Source organism: Hemibagrus wyckioides, linkage group LG08, assembly GCF_019097595.1.
Source record: "Hemibagrus wyckioides isolate EC202008001 linkage group LG08, SWU_Hwy_1.0, whole genome shotgun sequence".
Classification (NCBI taxonomy): domain Eukaryota; kingdom Metazoa; phylum Chordata; class Actinopteri; order Siluriformes; family Bagridae; genus Hemibagrus; species Hemibagrus wyckioides.
Genome location: NC_080717.1, coordinates 29,445,964 through 29,466,325, shown reverse-complemented (window position 1 = coordinate 29,466,325; position 20,362 = coordinate 29,445,964). Strand labels below are relative to the sequence as shown.

At 39.7% G+C, this 20,362-nt stretch overlaps 1 protein-coding gene across 5 annotated transcripts in view; it reads right to left on the bottom strand.

Moving 5' to 3' along the window:
- The window catches only part of immp2l (inner mitochondrial membrane peptidase subunit 2), a 106,405-nt gene that overhangs the window by 62,025 nt on the left and 24,018 nt on the right, over window positions 1-20,362 (bottom strand). Inside the window, exon 4 of one of the 5 annotated variants that reach the window (XM_058396956.1) lies at window positions 18,040-19,238. The exons of 3 other annotated variants lie outside the window; for them this stretch is intronic. In XM_058396956.1, the coding sequence (XP_058252939.1) occupies window positions 19,127-19,238 (112 nt within the window). In that variant the 3' untranslated portion in view covers window positions 18,040-19,126. Of the gene's footprint in view, window positions 1-18,039; window positions 19,239-20,362 lie in introns of those variants that run through there. One more of the 5 variants, XM_058396959.1, reaches the window with a different exon arrangement.

Here is a 20,362-nt window from a genome sequence, read left to right as displayed (position 1 = left end):
TGACAGTCTGAACATCATGACTTTCTATTATTCACCTAATGCAGTATTTAAGTTAAGATTATCTCTGATGAGTCCACCCTCAATGAAATATGATAGAAAAGTCACCAAGATAAAAAATATTTATATGTTATAAAATATGGCATGCAGTTGCTTCAAACAATGGTATAAAGCTATTCAAAACACCATTTAATGAAAAATTGTGATAATCGTAATTAATTATCACAATTACAATTTCAAGGGGATAATCGACAATTATGATTTTTGTCATAATCATGCAGCCCTACTATGTTTTTTTATTTGGACTGACAGGCACAGAAGCCACACCTCCTTTACTGAATCTGAAAGACACTTAGGCCACGCCTCCTTTATTGAATCTGAAATCCACAGAGGCCACGCCTATTTTATAGAATGGGGGGCACAGACAGGCAGAAGATACGCCTCCTTTACTAAAAGTCATAAGCAGAGATACTGGCCACACCTCCTCCACTGAGAAAGTGCCTACAGCAACAGCATCTCTTCCACACTCAAAGCACTAATATTTGGAAAACAAACATGCTAATTAATTAATGACAAAATTATTACAGCAATTAGGATTATTTCCTCTACATACTTGTCCAGAAATATTTATTGTTTGCTAATCAGTTTATCTCATCTAGAAATAACGCCCATGCATCATGTATTTCTTAGATAACAGCAGTCAAGCGGCTTGCAGAGTGACATATGGGGTTAAAGTGTTGTAATTAAAAAATCTCCATGCTGAAGATGCTATTTCTGGGATAAATCTAGAAGCCAACAACTATGATGGTATGACAGCTAAAAGGCTAAAGGGAAAACTGGGCTAATTAACAAGCAGTACTGCCTCAAACCAAGACAAATTACTGTGATGGATAAAATCTCCCAAAGAGAGACGTACACTACGCCACCGCTGCTGCTGCTGAACTCTGCAAGAAGAGAAGTTAAGAATTGAGCAAAGCAAGAGAAACCGTCCGTTTTAGCTCGGCAGAAGTGTGTAGTATCACTGCATTCGAAGGTTTGGGTGTAACGTGCTTTCAGTGATTTTGAAGTGAAAACGATTTTTCTAACAAAATATTGGGAGTGAAAAAAAATTTCGTAAACAGAGAAAACAAATAATGCAATCATCAAACATTCGACCAATCACGCTGCACTAGCATGCCATGATCGATTTTCTCCACAGGTTTAAAAATGACTGCCACCTTATCAATTACATACTTCCATTGCATGGCAATGATTCTATTTAATGTCATAGCAATTATACAAAATTACATCTATTACCCAGCTCCTAAGAAAGCTCATCTTTTCAATCAGATCAATCAATTTCAAATGCTTTCCATTTCAAATGTTCATTCTTTTGAAAAATATTTCTGTGCAGGAATCCCTGAAAACTCTCTGTTTAATTTTTTTTTTATATAATGCCATCTTCCAGATTTTTCTCCATCACTTATTCTTTGGTTTCAAATTTCAACAGCTGCTGAAAGTGAAGGAAATGACAACAGAGAGGCATGTTTGGTGCGAGTACAGGATTATTTGAATTCATTGCTGAGTGTCAGTATGACCGAAGCATCAAATCCAGCAACATTCACAGAAAATTTGCCACTCCATTCTACTACATACAGCAGATGACACATCCATCATCCTGTTTTTCTTCACTTTTTTCTGATGTTTTCCAATCAAGTGCATTTTGTAAAGAAAGGGGAAAAAACACTTTGCATAATTATGTCTTTGCTTTAAACCTATTAAAAGGTAATTTTCAGAACAAAGTGTACAGGTGCATGTTACTTGACGACCATGTTATATACTAAAATATCCAAATGCACAAGATTCAATGTTTAAAAACAGGACGTAGCAAGATATGTGCTGTCATTCCAAATCTAAAGATTTCCAAAGTGTGAAATACATAAAAGTACAGATCAGCAGCATGAAGAGCTTCTCACGTTACTCTGTGACTTGTGCACAGTGAAACAAAAAAAAAAAAACACTACAGTGAAGGACACAAGGTTCAAGCGCCGAGTGTGAAAGTGTGTGAAAGTGTGATCGCTTTCAGAGCAGAAACTGTAGACAACACTTTTTTTAGGCTTTTGGACAAAAAAACCTTCACAGGAGTTTGGCTAATGGAGCTGAGGATAAAAGCAAAGACCTGATGTTAGCTGTTAAAAGCAACGAGTAAAGGAAACAGAAATAAAATGCCATGCCCCTTAGCCAGCTCTGTTCCCAGGCACTAGCCGTGCTAAGATGTCAAAGCTGCATTAAAAAAATTTGTTAGTTATTGTAGAGAGAACTGTTCCATTGCTTTTCAGTGTTGCATACTATATATATATATATGTAAAAAAATTGATCTAAGTCGAAAATTGACTTAGATCACGTCTCTTGGAAACAATTAACGACGTAGGGCAGGGAATAACTGTGTGTGTATGTATATATTATATATATATATATATATATATATATATATATATATATATATATATGCACACACACACACACACACTCTACTCTGTGCTATTCATTTTGTGCTGCTCTGCACACTATACTCTGCACTATAATACACTATATTGCCAAAAGTATTCGCTCACCTGCCTTGACTCGCATATGAACTTAAGTGACATCCCATTCCTAATCCATAGGGTTCAATATGACGTCGGTCCACCCTTTGCAGCTATAACAGCTTCAACTCTTCTGGGAAGGCTGTCCACAAGGTTTAGGAGTGTGTTTATGGGAATTTTTGACCATTCTTCCAGAAGCGCATTTGTGAGGACACACACTGATGTTGGACGAGAAGGCCTGGCTCTCAGTCTCCGCTCTAATTCATCCCAAAGGTGTTCTATCGGGTTGAGGTCAGGACTCTGTGCAGGCCAGTCAAGTTCATCCACACCAAACTCACTCATCCATGTCTTTATGGACCTTGCTTTGGTCACTGGTGCACAGTCATGTTGGAAGAGGAAGGGGCCAGCTCCAAACTGTTCCCACAAAGTTGGGAGCATGGAATTGTCCAAAATGTCTTGGTATGCTGAAGCATTCAGAGTTCCTTTCACTGGAACTAAGGGGCCAAGCCCAGCTCCTGAAAAACAACCCCACACCATAATCCCCCCTCCACCAAACTTTACACTTGGCACAATGCAGTCAGACAAGTACCGTTCTCCTGGCAACCGCCAAACCCAGACTCGTCCATCAGATTGCCAGATGGAGAAGCGCGATTCGTCACTCCAGAGAACGCGTCTCCACTGCTCTAGAGTCCAGTGGCGGCGTGCTTTACACCACTGCATCCGACGCTTTGCATTGCACTTGGTGATGTATGGCTTGGATGCAGCTGCTCGGCCATGGAAACCCATTCCATGAAGCTCTCTGCGCACTGTTCTTGAGCTCATCTGAAGGCCACATGAAGTTTGGAGGTCTGTAGCGATTGACTCTGCAGAAAGTTGGCGACCTCTTCGCACTATGCGCCTCAGCATCCGCTGACCCCGCTCCGTCAGTTTACGTGGCCTACCACTTCGTGGCTGAGTTGCTGTCGTTCCCAAACACTTCCACGTTCTTATAATACAGCTGACAGTTGACTGTGGAATATTTAGGAGCGAGGAAATTTCACGACTGGATTTGTTGCACAGGTGGCATCCTATCACAGTTCCACGCTGGAATTCACTCACAAATGTTTGTAAAAACAGTCTGCATGCCTAGGTGCTTGATTTTATACACCTGTGGCCATGGAAGTGATTGGAACACTTGATTCTGATTATTTGGATGGGTGAGAGAATACTTTTGGCAATATAGTGTATTTCACTGCTCTTAACACTATACTCTATTCATACAATTCTGCTGTACACTCTTCTATACACTATACTCTGTCCTACAAACAATACTCTGTGCTATTTTCTGTTCCATATAAAGTACACTGTTCTATACACTATATTCTGCTGTATACTCTGCTCTGTACTCTATATTATGGTCTATACTCTATACACTGCTCTATATACTGTACTCTGCTGTATATGCTATACTCTGCTTAATACTCTATAATCTGCTCTATACATTATACTTTAGTCAACAAACAATTTCATATTTTTTCATAACCAATAAACATTTTTAAAAATCCCCATGCAATTATCATTTACTAAAGTGTATATTCATTTATAAAATGACAGAATATAGATATTATTTAGTAACAATCTCGTGTGCTGTTTAAACTATTTGGGCACCATGCACACACACATTTCCACATTCATTTATTTATCTTAGCAGTTCACCTCCTGACATGATTTTTTGGATTTTGGGAGGAAACCAGAGAACGTAAAACTCACCTATAGTAACATGAGCTCATGATCAAAGCTGGGACCTTAGATCTGTGTGAGGGCAACCTTACCCACTGTGGAGGAGTTGTGCTCCACGAGAAGGTTAGATGTTAAATGTTTAAATTGCTCCTTTTAAAGGTTCATTCAAATTTGTTCATTACATATTGAGAAAAATACATTTGAGCTGTTCCACTGCAGCGTGTTTAACCATTAACGCATCGCTGCTGTTAATCAAGGTGCCTTTCAAACCATTCATGCGGAAAGCAATCACACACAATTAGCTTAAACAAACTTTATTTAATCTTCTACAAAGGTAATGCATGTGATCAATACCCTGGCAGTTCAATACGGAGATTTGCACAATATGTTTATTGAATAAATCTCATCGTTTAGGCTCGACGCTTCTCTGACACAGTATGAATTTAGAAAAGCTCTCCACTGTCTGTTAATCCCACGGCTGCATGTGCTGCAATTTGCAAGATGTGTTTTGAAGACAAATACATGAGCTGGCTTTGGAGTTTTTCGTTTTTTTCCCACAGCAGTAGAAGCAGGATGGCTAGCTTTTATAAATGCTGTGAGAAAACACTTACGGTGATACAGTACAGATTTGTGTTGTGAGACAACACAAGGCAGTTCCTTTGTGAGAAAAAGTTTCCATTGTGAGAAGACAGATTCATTATGAGAACTCATTTCTGTTGTGAGAAAATGTTTGCATTGTGTAAACCTGTTTTGGGTTATTTTATTTGTGAGAAAACAGATTTGTTGTGAGAAACCTTTTTTGAATTTGGAGCAAACTTTTGCCATTTCTGCTGGTTTCCATTTTCACATTTCTTTTGTGAGAAAGCACTTTTTTTCTCCTACAATTCCTGTTTTCCAGAGAAAGCGTTTCCCCTGAGGGCAAAGAGTTTTAGGATAAAACTTTTATATTGCTTAAAAAAAAAAAAACAGCAAAAAAGTTTCTGCTATGAAGAAACATTTCCATTGTGGGAAGACATTTGCCTTTTCATTTGCCGACATTTTGGGTTTTGAGATCTGGGATGTTATCATTTTCTTCTCTCTTATTATTTTGTAGTGTTTTGCATCTCTTGGCAAACACAGAAACCCTCCATTATGTTCTTGGTATGATCGTGCAACGTTATGATGCTCAGATTGAAAGCTTTCAAAAAGAGGACATACACTACTCACAAAAAGTTAAGGATATTGGGCTTTCGGGTGAAATTTCAGGATGCACCTAAAATGCACTATAACCTTTCCAGGTGAACTTGATTTGACCTTCTCTACACTTCTGAATGCACATGTCCAACTGTTCAGTGTTTCAGTACTTTCTGCAGAACTTGCTGTTCTCTAACAAGGTGCTTAACGGCAAAATTCACAACTGGTGTTTGATCCATGAATCCACCAATAAATTTTCTGGTTCCATTAGAATTGGTATTTAAACAGTCCTCTTCATCATGCTGTTCACATTTTGACATCATGAGACCAAGACCACACCTAACAACTGATCAACAGAACCTCACCATTGTGAGGCTTCAAACAGGATGTTCTCAGAGGGAAGTGGCCACTGAGCTTAGAGTGTCACAGAGTGTCATCAGCAGGTTGCACAGGTTACACCCCCAGGCACAGGCGTCGGGCCAGGGAGCATTTACACTGGACGAGGGACCAGTGGGCCTCAGTGCTGTTCTCTGATGAAAGTCGATTCACGTTGAGCAGAAATGATGGCCGCCAATGATGTTGGAGACGTCAGGGAGAGCGCTATGCATCAGCCACTGTTGTGGTGGTGTTACAGTCTGGGCAGGTGTGTCCACTCAATACAGAACTGCCCTACATCTTGTGAATGATACAGTGACAAGCCAATACTACCTGAATAACATCATTAATCCAGTCATTGTGCCCCTGCATGAACAACACAGGCCTAATTTCATCTTCATGGACGACAATGCTCCAGCTCATCGAGGAGCATCATTAGGGAACGGCTGCTGGAGGCTGGGGTACCTCAAATGGAGTGACCTGCACTTTCTCCAGACCCGAATCCCATAGAAAACCTCTGGGATCGGCCGAGTCGCCGTGTAGAGGCTCGTAACCCTGCACCCCAGAACCTCAATGACCTGAGGGCCGCCCTTCAAGAAGAGTGGAATGCCATGCCTCAGCAGACAATAAGTCGACTCGTGAACAGCATGAGACGTCGTGGTCAAGCTGTAATTGATGGTCAAGGGCACATGACAGATTATTGAGACATTGAGATTTTTTGTTGTGGTATACCCACCACTGTTGTTGGCTTTTGTTTCAATAAATTGTTTGAGATGAGGAAATCACCATTGCAGCTTCTACTTAAATGCCCTACTTTCATGATATAATATCACTGTAGTGTGAACTTTTTACATTTTCCATAAATTTCACCCAAAAGCCAAATATCCTTAACTTTTTGTGAATAGTGTATATGAAAGATGCTAAATGCTGCTTTCATGACTAAGAGCATCAGATGCTGGTGGATTAAGACACACATTTGCTGTGATTGAACACACTAATAGCATCTGAGTGGTACACTAGTCTCCCAGCATGACACACACTGCTGCAAGGCATGTAGAGTCCATTCCATATAGAAACTGAACATAACTGGTGTGTGTGTGTGTGTGTGTGTGTGTGTGTGTGGTATTCAGAGCGAAGCAATGCAGCGGGTGTGGAGATGCTCCGCACCATGCTGTGAATTTCAGCCGCAGTGTTCCATCCACATCACCATCTATTCTTCTCAAGTGGAAACACTGGGTCAAACACTGGACCACAATGGAGGCAAAAAAATATGGAGGACACATTAGTCACATGTCTTTTTTTAAACATAACAGCACCAATCATGATGGGTTAGGATTCCACCAGTGCATTGAAAATATCTTCCTGTCAAGTTTAGTCGACTCTTTCAGCTCCTGGGTGTGTTTCAGATTCAGTCTGTGTGTGTGTGTGTGTGTGTGTGTGTGTGTGTGTGATGTTGGTGGTGTTCCACCTGCTGTTCCAAATGCGTTTTCTTAACAGATTGCGCTCTGGCGATTTTGCAGGCCAGTCAAAAGTGTCTTCATATTTCATCATGCTTGTCAAACAAGTCACACACACTGATGTGGCCCTGTGCACCCTATAGTTGTCATCCTGGAACATCAGTGTTGACATCAGTGTCATCCTGGAGTGTATTGTGCTCTGTCTGTAGACAACTCTGACACTGCAGCACAAACGGCAACCTTAATTTCCAGTCCAAATCTGCCAAGTTGTGAACATTTGTCCAGATCTACAAACTATAGAAATTGTGTAATAAGGCACATCTTTTGATGGATTTGTCTCTTGGGAGCTCAAAAATTTGAGGTTCTGGTACACATTCCATGTGGAGTAAATGAAGAATATTATGTTCTTTGTTATCTTTATTAATATCCACTTATTAGTGAAAATTCTAATTAATATATAACATAACTATGAGTGAATACTATAACAATTCTCTATACAGCTAACAGTATGTGGATACCTGAAGCTGGACTCATATGTAGTCCTCCCTAAACTTTCACCACAATCCTGGATCTGTGGAAGTGAGGCGTCGATTCAGCAAGATGATGCCAGATCGATGAAGACATGGTTTGCCAAGGCTGGAGTTGATGAACTCGAGTGAGCCCTGACCTCAACCCCACTGAACACCTTTGGGATAAAGTAGAACACTGACTGACTGCACCCCAGATCTCCTCACCCGCATCAGACCCTGACCTCACTAATGCTCTTGTGGCTGAATGAACACAAATAGAAAGTAGAGTAGAAAGTAGAAAGCCTTCCAGAAAAGTGGACGAACAGCAGAAGGAAGCAGGGGGAGTGCCAAGAGTGTCAACGTCAGGAGTCTACAGACTTTTTTCCATATAGCACACATGGAAACTATGACAACAGAATGAATTCAAGGATCTTTCCAGAGAGTATTATTAGCATTGCAAATACATCAATTACACTGAGATTTTCCAGTGCACAGAACCAAGCAGCTAATGGTTATCTAAGACTTGTACCTTTGTTCAAGTCAATCTAATTTATTTGTATAGCTCTGTTAACAATGGACATTGTCTCAAAGCAGCTTTACAGAAGTATAGAAAAAAATCTAAAGTTTAAAGTTACTATTTATGCCTAACATTTATCCCTATTGTTCCTTGCTTTAATATAGAAATTCATATCCGTTAAGAATAAATGAAAGAACAATCATCTAGATTCTAATAATGTGGCTCTCTTGTTCTGTTTTCTCTTCCAAACCTCAGCCAAAACTAAATATTACCATCCATATCTATTATTGTGAAGAGTCATGGATCAGAACACCACACTATTAATTACAAACCTAACAAGTTCAGTTCCAGTTAGTCCTGATTATTAGTTCCAGTTCAGGCTGTTTGTACACATTGGTTCAGAAAAACCCGCAGCACGGTTTGACTGGATGTGACATTGTTTTTCTTTCATCTGGTTCAGCTGGTTTCACACTGCAATGAGTTTAAATTCTGGCAAATTATTGGCACACGTGGGTGTTCTTGATAAGTCATGAAGAGTTTTTATTCTACAGCAAAAATGTGTTTTATCAAAGAATAAAAAAAAATATTTATAGTTGTTACCTAGCAGCGATCAAGCCAAAATTACTCTGCAATAAATCAATAAACCAACTTATCTGATGTACACACACACACACACACACACACAATTACAGGCATACTGTACATTATTATAAACACTAAAGAATCAACTGAAACTGAAGACTCAATTATTTTTGGAACAACTTAACCCCCGCATGGTGAATGCTTCGAGTTAGTGGAAGGGGTTAGTGATAGCTCAGTGAAAAAACCTTAAAGTACTGATGAGGAGGTCATGAGTGTAAATCCCAGCACTGCTAAGCTGTAATCTCTGGACCCTTGGGCAAGACCCTTAACCCTCAGCTGCTCAGATGTATAAATAAGAGAAACATATGTCGCTCTGGATGAAGGGTGTCTCCCAAATACCATAAATGTACAAAAAAAAACTGAAGATGAGCAGATGATTGAACCCTGAAGGAACCCTGAAGCAACCCTGAAGCTGTGGATGTTCCAACCAGCACGTGTATGAAGAGCGAGACCCCTGATTTTCGGTGGACCGGTGTGTGATTCAGTGAGTACTGATAAAGCGTTTCACTCTGGACACAATAAACAAAATAAAAAAGGTGAAGTGCAGAGAGAAAATTGCCCCCCCCCCAATCTTTCCAATGCCCCGGTGCTTATACTGCAACTGAAGAAAAAAGAACAATAAAGCCTCAGCGAAAAGCTGAAAAGAGCACATTAATCGCAGACACTCGGTTGATTGGATCATCACCTCTGACAGTTGGTTGGTTGCGTGTCTTTCTCCTCCATAAATAATTCAGTACGGCATAATAAAACGGTTCGAAAGGGCAAGAAGTCTGCAAAAAAGGGGAGGAAATGCTTTTTGCATGATTTAGACATTTACCGTCTCTGCATGATGTTAATGAACGAGATATGAAGCCCTATTTGGACGCTAAGGGGAAAGCTTTTTAGACAACTGAGTGTGACAAATAAGAGAACAAATGAAAGGACATGAATATAGTGGAGTTGTACTCGACTGTACACTCTACCACTGAGTAACTACTGGGTGAGGAGCTAAATCCGATCAGGAGGAGATCAGATGTAAATGATAAAAATCAAGTGAGAATTTATTTAAGGCAACCCAGAACAAATGAAATACAGGTCAATGAGTGAAACGGGGCATTAAAAACAACAAAAAAACATTCAGAGGAAGAGATGGAGAGATTGAGATTTGAGCCATGACTCGACCTTCCCTTTACGAAAAGCAATAACAGGGTGCCAAAGACAGGATCTGAATTTGTGTGTGTGTGTGTGTGTGTGTTCATTGGTGTAAAGCTGGAACAGCTCAGCTAATTAGCACAAGGCCATACAAGGCTTAAAAAAAAGCACAGTTATAATCCCCCTACACAAACCAACCGTTACCAACACTGTTTAGAACATTTCAAAAACGGAGTGCGAGATCTCCTCGACTCCCCCGCTGTATTCTGGTGCGCACCTCCGTTCCTGCGATTGCCTCAGAGCGAGAGTGCGAAGGAGTGGGAGTAATGTAGAGGGTAAAGGCAGCAGAGCAGCGCTGTTTGTTATCTGCCTGCCTCCATGCCTCGTCTCGGGCTGGGACCCGTGGGCCTCACATAGCACTGTTTAATAAACGGGGATTTAACCAGCCAAAGACGGATCCCTATCCAATTTCTCTGCTGTCGGGTGCATTAACTGCTGATCTAAGAACAGGTCCTTGTTCATGAAGCCTAGCTTTAAAAAAAAATGCAGTGGTCTGAAATGCTAATGTCGCTAATAAGGAAATGCCAGTAAGCAGTTTGCTGTGCATGCTTCTGAAAAATGAGGCAGCACCCACGTGGCCCAGGCTGGAATAGGATACTTTAGAATAATAAACCATTACCAGTGCTGCATATTAACCCTTTACTTCTAGTCCTGATGTTAGATAGAAGGCTAAAATAGAATGTCTAGTAATAGCATGACAATAAAAGCATTATTGTTTCATAGGGTAATAAGATTGCTGAAGGGCAGGTGTATTACACACACACACACACACACACGCACACACACACATGCATTTGTGAGACTGTCACCTTTTCAGTGCCAGAGACAGTCACTAGATTGAAAAGATTGTTAAGTAAATGCACGTTCATAAGATCAGTCAAATGTGAAAGTAGGCGATTCTTAGCCAGAGACTGTCAATTCCCAAAAGCTTCCTGTGGCACAGGAAGAGCTAATCACACTGCATTACTGCAAAAATGTAGCGAAGCACATCGTGGATTCACACATCAGCATTCTGTTAACTTTGCATGAAATGCAGTTACAGTGTTTGAACACCAGAGGTCCCAATCTGTGCAACCCATAGAGTTCAAATAAAACGTATAGAATTAGATCAAGTTCTTTCGTGAAAAGAGCCTGAGATAACTTCACTTGTGAAGTCTGGTGTCCTGATAGCTCGGCATTGCAGTCAATACCACTTTTAACAGACTTTAAATGGTTAAATAAACACATGATAAAGATTAATAAGAGCTTAGTTAGTATAACGCCGGAGGATGTAGAAACAGGACATTTCATCCGACTTTTGAGCTTTATTTCTTCTTCAGAGCTTACTATATTTCACCTGATTATTTTTAATATCAAAAATATACAATATTCAAAAATATTTTTAGTAATTTCTCTATTCAAACTATATACTTTTTCAAACTATAATCGGAAATGAAATTAAATCAGATTATGACCGTTACATTTTTCTGTGCTAGCAGGACTGAGGGAAGTTTTCACCAACTGTTCTGAGAAAAGCTTGTAGGAAGGAATCAGGTCTTCAATCAAGCAGCTGCACTCTGATTCCACCAAAGCCTTTCTTCTGACTCCGTCTGGTGCTCGGACTGCCCGTACTGTTCATCAAGATTTGGAGCTTAAAGACACACTTGGAAGAGCAGAGGGATGAGATATGTCTGATAGGATCAGAGGAAGTTATACAGAGAAGACTGGGAGAGAGAGCGAGAGAGAGACTTGGTATGTAAACCGGTCTCATTTATAAACAGGGTACAGTATTTTGGGTAAACGTTGATCTCTGTATAGGTCATGTCCGATTTCATTTCACCAGGCACACTATAATATTGAAATATTATCAGATCTTTTCCATGTGCATTTTGTAGACCATCTGAGCTCAGATGGCCAACATGGAACCCAAGGATTTGTCAGAAGAAGAATTTAATCCATAGTTCTGCTTCACTGAACAAAAAAACAGTCGTAAAGATATAAAGATATTTAAGTGGTTTGTTTTAAGTGTTGTAGCTTCTGGGTTTGTCAGACTGTCTGAGGTCAAGAAGATTCACTGCTGACAAATTAATGCTGCCCACTTACATCTGCTGCAAATAATACATTCAAAAGAGATTCTAAATGTTCAAAGATTTGAGTTCTCGTACTGACACAGTGTAGGTTCTCGTACTGACACAGTGTAGGTTCTCGTACTGACACAGTGTAGGTTCTCGTACTGACACAGTGTAGGTTCTCGTACTGTTCGACTGTTAGGGGGCACCTTTGGGTTTCTCAGACTCAGTTGTAGCTTTTGAATTGTTCCGAACGTCACAGTTTCTAGCTTTTCTAGTTTCTCAGAATGTTGTTGTTTTATGTTTTTTTCAGGCTCTAATTGCTTTTTGTTTCTCAAACCTACATAAAAATGTAATATTTCACACAATGCTGTTTAATTTTTTTCTTTTGTGTCCATCAATGCTGGACTCACCAAGTCAAACCTTTAATTTTTTTTTTAACTCCTGCTCTGGTCATTTCCTGGTGTGGCCTTCCTGTCCACAAACCACAAACAAAACTCAGTGACTGGAGACGCATTAACACATTACTCTGGAAACAATATGCAAGCAATTAGCCTAAGTAAAAGAAGGGAAGCAAAAAACTGAGCATGACTGTAACAAACTCGCAAGAAAACCAAGCATAGTGCGTTCCACGGAGCTTTTCGTATCAATGATGGAGATGCACATAGCATATCATCCCGATTTTAATTAATGTCATTCTCAGTGCTGATTTGCAGCGGATGTGATCAAACCAGCCAGATGAGTAATCCCCGCCCAGCGCTACACGCACAGAAGGAACGGAAAGATCCGGCACTAAGCAGGAAAGCACAGATCTGTGATGGAAACATTAGCTGGATGAAAACTTTTTCCTGAGGAGAGCGAGCATCTGCTGTCTTATCAGGGGGAGAGATGCCTGTGCGCATGAGCTTCATCATGCTGACTAGAACAGATGGTTGTCTTTTGTACGTTAGCACTTCCTGATGTTCTGGAGATGGTAAAGAGCACTGTCAAATGAGCCCTAGACAAGTACTTTGAGTGAAGTAGTGCAAAGAACACTATGTTTAGAGAATGTACCAAGCGAATTGTTTTAAAAAATTGACTTATGTTGTGCAACGAGTCACGTAACTGCAAAGGCCTGGGAATTTTTACTGCCCTTCATGTTAGCCTTGGAACTACAATCATATTACGTAAAATTAAATCTGGCAAAAAAAAAGTGTGTTTTTTTTGGTTTACTACCACGTCTAGTCATTCACCTGAAGATACCTGCTACAGACAAATCAACTAACCATAATAACAAAGATGTGAGAAATCCGAGTCCCTAACAGATGGTACAAGCAATCAGTTACCACAACACCACAACAAAGGGTGCCATGAATATCCTTCTCTGTTTCCAGCTCCCACTGTGTGTAAATCCAGGAATAGGCAGGAAACAATGAAGGTGCAATTCAAAAGTATGTTTAGAGCTAAATTAATAAAATAATTCCCCTGGCAGGTTTATTTCAACAGATGGGGGGTTGGACAGTATGATGGTGGAATGGGTACCATCGTGGCCTCACAGCTCCAGGTTCCCCACATTCCTCAGGGTTCTCCAGTTTCCTTAAGGTTCTCCAGATTTATCAGGGTTCTCCAGTTTCTTCAGGATTCTCCAGATTCCTCAGGGCTCTCCAGTGTACCCAGAGTTCTCTAGCTTTCTTATGGGTTCTGCAGCTTTCTCAGGGTTTCCTAATTTCCTTAGAGTTCTCCAGCTTCCTCAGGATTCCCAGCTTCCTCAGGGTTGTGCAATTTCTTCAGGGTTCCCAAGCTTCTTCAGGCTTCTCCAGTTTTTTCAGGGTTCTCCAGCTTTCTCGAGGCTCTTCAGCTTCCTCTGGGTTGTTCCAGATTCTTCAGGGTTCTGCAGTGTCATTAGAGTTCTGCAAGGGTTCTCCAGCTTTCTCTGGGTTTATTTTGAAAAACTGCAAGCTCCTCTGAATATCACATAGTTTGCTTGATTTTGCACTAGATTTTTCAATTGCAAAATTGTGAAATCCCAGAGGAACTGAATGAAGAAATAAAGGAAGGATGAAAGGATGCTGGTTTCATTAAGAAAAAGGAACGATGAAGGTGAGGTTTGTCAATGATTTTGAATTTTATCAATGAAATTTAATTTTATTTTTTTTACACCACACAACTACTTGTGCACATACGTATACACTCCTATATATACACACTTTTACAAACCAGACCAGAAGAGTAGCTTTAGAAAAAGAATTCAACTTATTAGGAAAAAGAAAAGTAGCGTGCCTTACAGAGCAATCTTTACTTTCAGGAGCAGCGGGAGTGTGAATGCGGCTAAAAATCGATGCCATCAAGTCGTCCAAAACATACATGATATCCAGCATCCAGCAGAGACGTCAGAGCTGCAGTCTTGCACGAGTCTATCTGGCACAGTTTTCCCGACGCCTCCTGCTGCTTGGCACAGATGAGTTCTCAGTGGTGCAACAAATTAAGTTCCTATAAAATAAAGCGCTCTGATACGTGCTTAAACAGGAGTCAGTGTGCTGAAATGAAGAAGTATAATCATTTCCATACAACCTTTCTGTCTCAATGAAGTGCACTCTGAATACCATTTATCAAGATTGGCAACGAGCGGCTAGTGGAGTCGGAGAGACGCACGACGCTTGTTTTTTACGGATTAATAACCTTCTCGTGCTGCTCTGATGCTGCGTGATTACCGACACAGCGTCAATGTGGGCTTATGAGATTCCATTATATAAACACAGAGATGAGGAAGGACAACAGCAGTGGTTTCAGTTTATAAAACGATGTGATTATCAGGTTGTCTTAATGTCAGATTCGTAGCAGACCGTAAAGAACAGTGTGAAGGAGCATTCACATATACTGCAACTCACAGCTACAATGAGAGTTTTATCAATGAGAAAAAACTCAATTTTCAGTGAGAGTTGGCGACTTCAACAACAGTACCGCTGACGACCAGAAGTCCAGTGACATGACAAAGTTGAGAAAAGTGCAAATTATGCAAATATGGAGTGATTACTTATGGAAGTGAAGACAGACTTTAGAGCAGGTCCTTATTTTCCTATATATGATATGATGCATATATTTTTGAACGCTAGTTGTGCCTTCAACTGATAAACATGGCAACCAGGTACCGGTGAGTTCATATTACAGCGGCTGGAGACTTGAAGCACTAGTCATGGTGGGATGCGTCTAGGAATGCATTCATTCCACTATCCGAATCTGGTGTCGATTTCTTCATTTAAGGCTTTGAAGTTTTCTGGCCCGGAAATAAGCTCCGCCCCATCCACAGCAAAGGAGCTCAGAAGCAGCTTTCTCTCAAAAGGCAGCATGTGAATCATGTGTAGCTTTAAAGGCTCAGATGCTCTGAAAACTTGCAAGTGTTTTCAATCAAATGGTACAGCAAGGGCATAAGAAAAAAAATGACTTATGTAAGAATACTAATATCAGGAAAAACGGTAAGCATTGTGAGATTTTTGCCTCTGCTTCATCTGTTATTGTTCTAATATCAGCATGCTTGCTTGGACTTTAATCGCTCACACACTTCCAGGCACGTTTCTCCAAAGAGCAATGCATTTGTTGGTTCAATACAGCCAAAAATAATGCTGCATCTTTAGAAGGAGCAGTTTGTGTCACATCTTGTATGTAATAGCAGGGTGAAATTCTTCTCTTCAGAAATATCCTAGCTTAGGAAGTAAGCAGAGGGTTGAGGGCCTCACTAAAGGCAGATCTATGGCTTGAATCCCCTGGCCATCTGATCAGTGACCTTGAGCCTTAACCATTTGAGGTACCATTGCCCAGATTTGTGGCACAATCATAAACCAGAAAGAAAGCAAGTTAATCTCACACCCTGACCTGACTTCTGACCGCTGGAACACAAGCAAATTTCATATCTAGCTGAAATCCTTCCAGTTTAGTAAACACCATTCAGCACTAGATGCTCATTAACACTTTGCAGAACCTGCTGATTAAAACGTTAGCCACTATACAGCTATAGAAGTGCACTTATTTTGATGGTTTTAGAGCACCGAGTTCATGCTCCCCACCTGGTGCTGCACAATTTCCTTGGTTGGAAGCTAATCATTTGTACGGGTGCCTTGACAGATTGTGTCCCTCTCAATAGCTGTGCTTTGTATCGATTTCTGAAAGAAACTGCAATTTGTAATTACACCAAAATGCATAAAGGTCTTTAGCCAATAACGCTCAGTGGCTATAAAACGGGGCTGGTATCAATAGTCTTGTGCTGTCCGTCAGCATGGAGCATGCGGTATCGACGCTTCTGGTATGTTCTCCTTCTCACAACAGTGGGCTTGACAGGAGGATCAACAGTTTGTAAGGTTCTCAGTTTGCTAATCAGCTGAAATTGCAAAAACAACACGCACAAATCCACAGAGTCGCTCCAGCTCCCATAGCCATCTTCATTTACGGTCAATCGAAGGCACGCCGGCTAATTTGTTGGCTTTCTTACCGTTGTGCTTGGAGAAGGGCAAAGCCAGTATACTGCAAATTGCTCTGTGACAACTGGATCAGTCAGGAGAACAAATTGTTGTGGGCTGGAGTTGAGCGCTGATTATTCTTCCGCTCTGTGTATCTCAGTCGCTGAGGATTCCTGCAACTTTTAAAAATGTTGACGCACGCATTTCATCAGTCTTCCCTCTTAAACTTTGTTAAGAACCAAAATAAAGTGTGATTATTTTGTGAGATTATCTGCTTGTAACAGTAATTAATGTTTTAGGAACAGTAATTAAAATGTTTATAGAGTTTCAGTACGTAAATGAACGAGTCAAACACTAAATATTTTTCTCTGCTGAAAATATTTGTTTCTACCTGGATATTTGAATTCAAGTGACAGAGATAAAACCATATGCTTGGAATAACATAGAACTAACAGAGGAGCTGCGTCATGACAGGACATTCGGTGTGGATAGTACAGTCTGAGCTGAAACCAGATCAACACCATCACTCATTCTCAGAGCAGAAGGCAATACACTTCTTCAGTCTGAATAAATACAGGTTACAGAGAAGGAACCCAAAAAGGTATTAAAACTCTAGTGTTGAGTGTGAATTTTCTCTAACATCACTAAAAATAGTTCAATCAGCAGGGCAAAGTTTACATGAATGGACTTGTTTTAAGAACACTACATTTCCTATAGCGATGTGTGGTAAAATTATTTCCCACAGATGCTTGTGATGTCTGTTTTTAACATTTAGGAAGGGGTCTCCAAGATCAGAGCTTTATATCACACAGGGCTTCGTCATTTCTCAGAACCTGCTCAATTGTTTGAGGTGTTTTTTTTCCAGCAAAACAATATATACTATATACTATACTATACTATAATATGTATACTATTATATATATTAATATATAATAAATTATATATTAATATATTCATAAACAGTTAAAAACAGTTTTCTATTTCTAATCTCATTCAAATATTAGATTTTTGGTTTGTTTAATAATTTAAAAATGTATGTATATAATATAAAGCAGCTCCATTTGCATGAATAAATGCAATGTTTCAAAACAATAAAAAAAAATGTATAAAAATAATAAATAAAGTCAAAATAATAAGCAGCTGATGTTCTTAAATAGAGGTAGAGGTATACTTAATATTTTACACTATATGTGAGTATTCTTTTCTGCACATTTATACTTTACTTTTGTATTAATGAAATTAAATAATTTTATTCATATTTAATTAGGCTGAAAAACTACTCCTGCATTTTTATTTATTTTTTATTCAAAGTTCTCAATACAAATCTCTATGGTCTCAGTTCATTTTGGTTTGTATAATGCTTTTAACAAACTAGCTTTACAGAAATCAATAAATTTAGGATATATATTATACATTTTAAATGTATCCCTAATGAGCGAGCCAGAGGTGACGAGGAAAAACAGTGGGAGTATAAATCATTTCCCTTCTATAACTGTGTACTATATTGGCCAAAAAGTGCAATCGTATCACCAGGAAATTGACTCTAGCTTTAATTGAAGCTTGTCATGTTGAAGCTGCTCACTGACTTGAGAGCAAATCTGTTCATGGCAATTGCAGTCCTAAAGCCATCTCCATGGTGTCTAAATGGTGCTGTCCACAGTGATCCTACTGTATGTGTCTCTAATCTGTCCATGTGGGTCATCCCCAGCAGTGTCTTCTATGCTATACATCAGTCACATGGAATGAACTCAGTTTAGCATTCCAGGTCACCATTATTAAGAATTCATCATCTGCAGTGACCTTCTCATGCTACACAATGTAGTTAGTGCTACAGCTATCAGTGTGTGTCTGAATATCCACCAGCCACCAGCCTGTGGTGTGGAACTTGAGGATAAGTGCTCCTGGCACTAGCAGAGTGAAAGGTTTCATTATGCTGGAGTAAACACCGACTCATTTAAAATGTAAAATGAAAACATTTTTTACATTTTAAAGGGACTGTAAGTTGAGCTGCTTACATTAAAAGGCTAGATTTTACAAGATTTTACTCCTTTTTAATAGTTTTTTCTTCTAGCATCATTAGCACTGAGTAACTTGCATAATTGTCAGAAATCATCAGTTTTATATGCAGAAGTAATAATCTACTTTAAACAAGATTTCATCAATTAAAAACATTTCTAACTTTTTAATATTGCAGTAAATTCAAAAGTCGTAACTGTCTTCAGTCCATTTGTGTCTGGATACCTCCACTTTTTTTAACCGAGGAAGAATTTTAATACATAATCTATACTTAAGTATAAATTCTGTAGTTTGCACAACCCCTGTTTTTAATCTAAAACTAAAAGACATAAAGGCATTTCACTTTACATTTAATGTGTTGAACAATCACAATAAAATCATATACAGCAGTTATAAATTCTACACACCCCTGATTCATTAAAACCAAAATAAATCACATCAGCTCTGCTGCATTTCCACCTTTAATGTAATACAGCAGCAGACAAAATTCAATGAAAACCTATCATGGAGGCTGGGGGTAACCCTGAAGGAGCTGCAGGGATATCTGGGAAGTAGTGGTCACTCCCTGCATGCGATAGCAATCTCTTGTATTCTTCACGTCTGAAAATAATGCAGGATGACTAGAGGTTAGAACTTCTTCAGAAAAAAACAAAAAAAAAACAAAACAACAACAACCACACTTGCCTAAATCCCCCAAAACCATCTGGCAAAATGTGTTATAATCTGAGGAGAGCTGGGTAAAACTTGATGGGAATAATTCTAAAAGATATGTTTGGTGTAAAAACAAGACAGCAACCAAAACACCCAAAGTGAAGCACGGTGTTGGCAGCATGAAGCTCCGTGGCTGCTTCTTTTCCACCGGGACTGGGGATATATAGCTTCAAATATCTATTTATTTTGGGACAGAACCTGGACACCTCTGATAGATTGAAGATTTTACCTTCCAGCATAATGAAGACCCAAAGTACAAATCCAAGCCAACAAGGTAGCAGCTTTAGAAAAATTTTGGAACTTTACTCTAAATGCTATTAAACACCTGCGGAGTGATTTGAAGAGGGCTGTGCACAGGAGATCCTCTTGTAATTTGATAGGTATGAAGGAAGAGTGGGTAAAATTGGCAAATCCAGAAGCTGGTAGTGAAAAAGACCAGACTGAGCGGTGTACTGCAAGCAAAAAGTACTTCAACAATGTATTAGCTAAGGGGTGTGCAAACGTCTGCAACCATGTTCTTGTACTTTTTTTGGCCTAAAAGGTTTCTATTTGTTTTTGTTGGTTGTGCAAAAATGGAAACAGATCCGACATGACTGATCTTGGTTTAATTCAAAACCCTACTTGAGCAGAGGCGTGTAGACGTTTTATATCAACTGTAATCGATCGTCATCGCACCTCATTGCATTGCACAATCGGCATTTCACACGCTTAGTGCTTCATCAGGTGTGTGTAAAGCCCTGCAGCGCAGCATTTAACCGCAACGATGTTATACAAGCAGACATGCGATTTAGCAAAACTCCAGAAAACTCCAGATCGTCCTGCAGGGACGTGCAGATTGGACACTGCCCCTGACCAACATTTGAATGCAGAATTAAGACTCGCTGATTACTTGGCAGACCAAATTTTCTGGCTTCATGCTCATACTAGCAACAGTTCCATTATAAAGAGGGAAAAAATGAGATAATGGAGCTTTGAGAAAGCGCATACATGTGTTATCTTTATGCAGTTTTAAA